The sequence below is a fragment of the Amblyraja radiata genome, chromosome 16 (assembly GCF_010909765.2).
Source record: "Amblyraja radiata isolate CabotCenter1 chromosome 16, sAmbRad1.1.pri, whole genome shotgun sequence".
In the NCBI taxonomy this organism is placed as follows: Eukaryota; Metazoa; Chordata; class Chondrichthyes; order Rajiformes; family Rajidae; genus Amblyraja; species Amblyraja radiata.
In genome coordinates, this window is record NC_045971.1 from 33219863 (window position 1) to 33225741 (window position 5879).

The 5879-nt window shown below is 46.6% G+C and overlaps 1 protein-coding gene across 1 annotated transcript; it reads left to right on the forward strand.

The window, feature by feature from the left end:
* Positions 1-1088: 1088 nt before the first annotated feature.
* On the forward strand, positions 1089-3862 carry LOC116982254 (interferon alpha-21-like). The gene is made up of 4 exons (XM_033035535.1): positions 1089-1220; positions 2146-2235; positions 3418-3657; positions 3764-3862. Exons 1-4 carry the CDS (start codon positions 1089-1091, stop codon positions 3860-3862), a joined length of 561 nt encoding a protein of 186 aa, XP_032891426.1.
* The last annotated feature ends 2017 nt before the right edge of the window (positions 3863-5879 follow it).

The following is a 5879-nucleotide window of genomic DNA, read 5'->3' on the forward strand; positions in this document are numbered from 1 at the left end:
AGACGTCATCTGATCCACCGAATCTCGCTGGATTCCTTATCATGTGAGTTTTTTTCCAGCAATGCTGCGAGCTGGCACACACAGATGGAGGACTGTGCCCAGAGTGTTGTGTTGAACCTGGATGCAATGTTTCTATGGGAATGGCCACAGTGTCACACCCAAAGGGGTCTGATGAGTGGTCCCCTGATTTGCAATGTGTAGAATTAGCTCAGCAACACCGCACTCAGCGACCTGTTGGGACTGCAAGGACATAATGGAAGTAAAACACATCTTAGGATAAGATAGAACTTTATTTATCCCAGGAGGGAAATTGTTCTGCCAACAGTCATAAAAAATCCAAAATACATGAAACATGAAATTATAGTGAGGAGTGGAAAGTCTTGGGGGATATGAAAAGATTGAGGGGGGGGGGGGGGGGGCAGTCTCAGTCTACCCCACGACAGATGGGGGGGGGGGGGGGGGAGTTGTAAAGTTCAGGGGGAAAGGAATATATGAAGTTTTGGGCAGAGACCTCTCAGACTGAGAGTCATGGGAGTTGGAAACTGGAGGTACAAAGAACATGGCTTCGTTTTCCTCTTGCAGTAGAGAGGGGTGAATGGAACCTGAACACCTAAAAAAATCCCCGTCTAATCATTAGACAGTACCATGATTTCCAACACTGAAATCATTCTGCAATTATAGAAAATTAAACATTCATAAAATGGAATTTTACTAATTGACTTTGTGAATCCCGGTATCTAAGAACATCCCACCTGAGATACTGAGAAGCAACCGACATCTCTGTTGGTCAGAGGCAATTCGCTCTTTGAATGGATCAGAAAGTGAAAGGTTTCAGCTGTAGTCAGCTCGCAACGAAATTAAAGATTCCCTCAAAGTTTGCGGTGAGAAGCAAAAGGGATTTGTTTTTGAAACGTCAAAGGAATATCCTGCTGTACACCTTAAAATGGGCCCACCGCCTCGAGCAGAGGCTATCATTTCAATCCAAGAGCAAAGCAGGTCATCTCGGACAGATATAGCATTCCGACCTCAATCCCGGACTCGCCACTGCTCAGATTCCAGACTGCCGACGGTCCCTAGGTTGGTTGAACATGTCCTTCGCGAACGCATGGAGACTCTGCGTTTTACCAGTGTTGTTGGCGGGGGTCCTGGCGCAGGGCTGCCGGGGTCCGCATGTGCAGGTGGATATTAATAAGGATGCTCAGATTGTGCTGGATAAAATGGTAAGTGTAAATAGAGAATCACATTGTAGCATAAAAGTGAGTAAAGTGTTAAACTTCGTGTGATGTTGTTAGACCCTGGTAGAACTCTCAGTGGGTCAGGCGGCCTCTGTGGCGCGACAAGCGGCGTTAATGTTTCAACTCAACGGCCTCTCTACTGCTGAGAAGGTTTGCAATGAAGCGCGTCTGCAGCTGCAGAGAAAGGGGAAATGATCAGAGAGTGGAGGGCGGACACAAAATGCTGGAGTAACTCCACCGGCAACATATCTGGAGAGAAGGAATGGGTTATATTTTGGGTCGAGACCCTTCTTCAGACTGAGAGTTAGGGGCCAAGGAAACTGATATGGAAGTGCAGATGCTGACCACGGAAAGTCAGAATGGTTCATTGTTGGCTGAGGGAAAGGTGACAGCGAAGCATACAATCAGTAAAAATAATTAGGAGGACAGTGAAACTAGTCGGAGAACCAGGGCGGGACAGGATTGTCGCAGTGTAAGCGCGAGCCGTGTGGAGGAGGCGTAGACAGAAGGAACACTATTAACGTCTGGCTCACAGGAACAGATAAAGTAAATGATCAATGTAGCGAGGGGGCGGGCGAGCCTCGCTGAAGAAGTGGGTAGATGGAGTAGACAACAGTCAGCTCCACTTCCCACTTGCCGAGCAGAGCGGTCACCCAAACTGCGTCTCGTTGGTCTATCGTAGCGGAGAACACGCGGTGTGTGGGATACGCGGTTAATAACCCGCATGCAGAGCTGTACCGCTTCACGTCGGATGAGAGGAGGGGAGAGAAGGGGGAAAAAGGACGGGTACGTTCAAATTGTCCGTTGTAACCCAAAAGGTTGCTCGATAACAACAATGTTATTAGAGATAATGTTGGTGTGAATATGAACTGTGTGCTGGAGCCGGACTTGACCGTTTCCCCTGTTGTAGGGACCCCTCCTGACCCGGCGGTGCCTAGCTGAAAAGACATCATTGGAAGTCAGGACATTGAACTTGTCCAAACTCACGGCGGGAGGACGGGTGAGTGTGCATTTATAAGCGTCATTTAATGTATCCGCGAATGTTCCCAGGGACAATGAATGTACTAGTCGCATGTAAATTTAATCAGGGACGCGGTTGTTTAAGTATAATCACATTATTTTGCCCATTTTAATAAATACCCACAACTACTGGGCTTTCAACGAACGCAGCAATTCTGGGAAGAGCGATTTCATATCCTTGGATTGAAAGAGACACTGCTAAAGTAAAACATGACACAAAATGCTGGAGTATCTCAGTGGGTCAGGCAGCATCTCCGGAGAAAAGGAATAGATGACGTTTCGGATCGAGACCCTTCTTCCGACGGGTCAGATTTTATCTGAAGAATGGTATCGACCCGAAACGTCACCTATTCCTACTCTCCAGAGATGCTTCCCGACCCAGCATCTGCAGTTCCTTCCTACACAAAGTAAACTGTGAGTTGTATAGGAAAGAACTATACAAGCAGATGCTGGTTTAAATCGAAGGTAGATCACAAAATAGTGGAGTAAATCAGTGAGCAGGCAGCATCCCTGGAGAGAAGGATTGGGTGACGTTTCGGGTCGAGACCCTTCTTCAAACTGGTCTTACCGAGGTGTTCACGCCGGAAAGGTGCCAACAGAAATGTTTATACAAGGTTTTCAAGTCAACTTTTGCAAACATGCATAATCTATTGATTATTCTCTAACTTCAATTAAACCTTGCTTTCCTTCTCCCTCCATCCCTCTCCCTTGCTAGATCTCCGGCCACTCTGAATCTCCCCAGATTAGATTTTATCACTGTTCACTTCATTGTCACCTTCGCCTAACCAACAATGATCTATTCTACATTTTCATTTGATGTCTCATTTTCACTTCTTACCCTTCCTTATCTTTGTATCTCCCTCTCCCCGGACTCTCAGTCTGAAGAAGTGTCTCGATCCGAAACTTCATCCATTCTTTCTACCCGGAGATGCTGCCTGACCTGCTGAGTTACTCCAACTTCTATCTTGGGTGTAAACCAGCACCTGCAGATCCTACGTACACATCTGTATTCAGTTTCTTCCACATTGTAGCACACTATGACTCTATGGCTCTATGACTTTTATTGATCACTATTCGATTTGGAAATGAGTGTGATATTGTCCTCTCCCGGCCGTTCTCACGGGTCCATGGCCGCGCTGATGTCGCTCTGTGTTGTGTGCAGGCCCCGAACACGCTCCGTGTTGTCTACCAAGTGTTGCGTCAATTCAGCAAGATCTACAGCATGAACCTGGCCTCGGTCACAAGGCCCCGGGACAAGGTGGAGAATCTCAGGCTTCTCCTGGATGGGCAGATCAGAGAGCTGGAAAACTGTGTGAGGAACACAGGCTCCGAGACCCGGCCACGGAGAAGCGCCGCGGTTCACAACTACTTCAGCAAACTCGGCGAGTTTCTTAAACGGAAGGTGAGACGGTTGAATCTTATCATCTAACGAACCGCGGGCAATTATTTCACTCAATCTAAATCTATTCATTCTCTGATGCGTGATTCTGAACGTTTCTCTTTTGCAGAGATTCAGCGCCTGCGCCTGGGAAGTAACGCGCGCCGAGACCAGGGCGTGTTTACAACAATTGCCTCTATTAATGACAAGAATCAACGAGGCGAACTGAAGATGTGACCAATATACATTTAACCAGATTTATGTTATTTATTTACATAGTTGAAAAGATAACCTGTTTTGTATAATATTAACATGTAAACATATACTGTAAGTATTTATTTTGTTTTGAAGAAGTTTCCTGGAAGTTACCAATACACATTTAACCAGATTCATGTTATTTATTGTGTTCAAAAGGGAACTGCAGATGCTGGAATATCGAAGGTACACAAAATTGCTGGGGAAACTCAGCGGGTGCAGCAGCATCTATGGAGCGAAGGAAATAGGCGACGTTTCGGGCCGAAACCCTTCTTCAGACTGAAGTTTCCCCAGCAATTTTGTGTACCTTCATGTTATTTATTCACAGCTTAGTTGAAAATGACACCTATTTTATAATATTAACAAGCAAAAATATACTGTCAGTATTTATTTTATTTTGAGAATGTTTGCTGGAGTCTGGTGCTTACTATGAAGTGAATTCACACTCTAATATAATTTATAGACTATTTATTTAAAACTGCTGTTTTTAATTGAAGCGAGGTAATAAAGATTTTGTACTTGGACCACTTTTGAAACTTATTTATAGAAAAGTCTTTGTGCCTCTTGTCCGTTTGTGAATTTTGAAATTAGTAGACTCTTGATCGTCCAAAGTAACGCGACCCAAGGCATTCAATCGGAAATACACATGAAAGAACCCCACTGAACACCACTTGCGGTCCAGTCCTTATTTTACTTTATACTTTACTTTATACTTTAGAGATACAGCGCGGAAATAAGCCCATCAGCGCAACGAGTTCGCGCTAAACACCCCGCACTGCCCAAAATACCTGAGCTACTTTCTCTCTGGTCATGTCGTATCTCACGACACTGCTGTGAGCAACCTGGATGTTCTTATGAATTAAATATACAATGCAAAGCCCTGTTTTAATGTTGATACATTTTGTAAATATGAATACATTTAGATTTAAGAGATACAGTGCGGAAACAGGCCCTTCGGCACATTGAGTCTGTGCCGACCAGCGATTCCCGCACACGAACATTATCCACAACACTAGGGACAATTTACAATTTTTACCGACACCTGTACGTCTTTGGAGTGTTGGAAATCCGTAGAAACCCCACGCGTTCACAGGGAGAACACCCAAACTCCGTTCAGACGGCAATCGTAGTCAGGATTGAACACGGGTCTCTAGCGATGTAATGCAGCAGCTCTGCCGCTGAGCCACGGTGCCGGAGCTCAGAAGCCTGGGCTCGTGTGGCCGGCATGGGATGTGTTCGTGAAGCTGATAAAGTTCACAGAGAGACCCGGGTGCGATCTTGACCTCGGGTGCTGTGGATGTGGAGTTTGCGCGTTCATCCGTGACCGCGTGGGTTTCCTCCGGGTTCTCCCATTTTCTCCCACAATCCAACAACATACGGGTTTGGAGTTTAATTGGATTAAAACAGTTGTAAAAACAGACCAACAAACAAGTCCTTGGTGTGTAAGATAGAACTGCAAATGCTGGTGAAGACTGACACAAAATGCTGGAGTAACTCAGCGGGCGAGGCAGCATCTATGGACAGAAGGAATGGGCGATGTTTCGGGTCGAGACCCTTCCTCAGACTGATGTTAGGGGTGGGGGCGGGATAGAATGTTGGCATGGGAGAATGAAGACCCGGGGGAGAACTAGGAAGGGGAAGGGGAGAGAATGCAAGGGCTATTTGAAGGTTGGAGGTGCCGTTCCTCCAATTTGCGCTGGGCCTCACTCTGACAATGGAGGAGGCCCAGGACAGAAAGGTCAGATTGGGAATAGGAGGGGGAGTTAAAGTGCTGGGCCACCGGGAGATCAGATAAGTTAAGACGGACTGAGCGGAGGTGTTCAGCGAAAGGATCGCCGAGCCATTGCTTCGGGGAGGTAAAGGGACAGGTGTCCTGCGGTTGCAGGGGAAAGTACCTGGGGAAGGGTTGGTTTTGGTGGAAGGGGATGGGGTGGTTTGGGTGGTTTGGGACGACGTGACCAGGAAGTTACGGACCGAACGGTCTCTGCTGA

Excerpts from the sequence above, each read along its gene's own strand:
- LOC116982254 (XM_033035535.1), top strand. The coding sequence starts at position 1,089 with ATGTCCTTCGCGAACGCATGGAGACTCTGCGTTTTACCAGTGTTGTTG. Across the intron at positions 2,236-3,417 it reads AACTCACGGCGGGAGGACGG|GCCCCGAACACGCTCCGTGT; the intron begins GTGAGTGTGCAT and ends TGTTGTGTGCAG. Across the intron at positions 3,658-3,763 it reads GCGAGTTTCTTAAACGGAAG|AGATTCAGCGCCTGCGCCTG; the intron begins GTGAGACGGTTG and ends TCTCTTTTGCAG.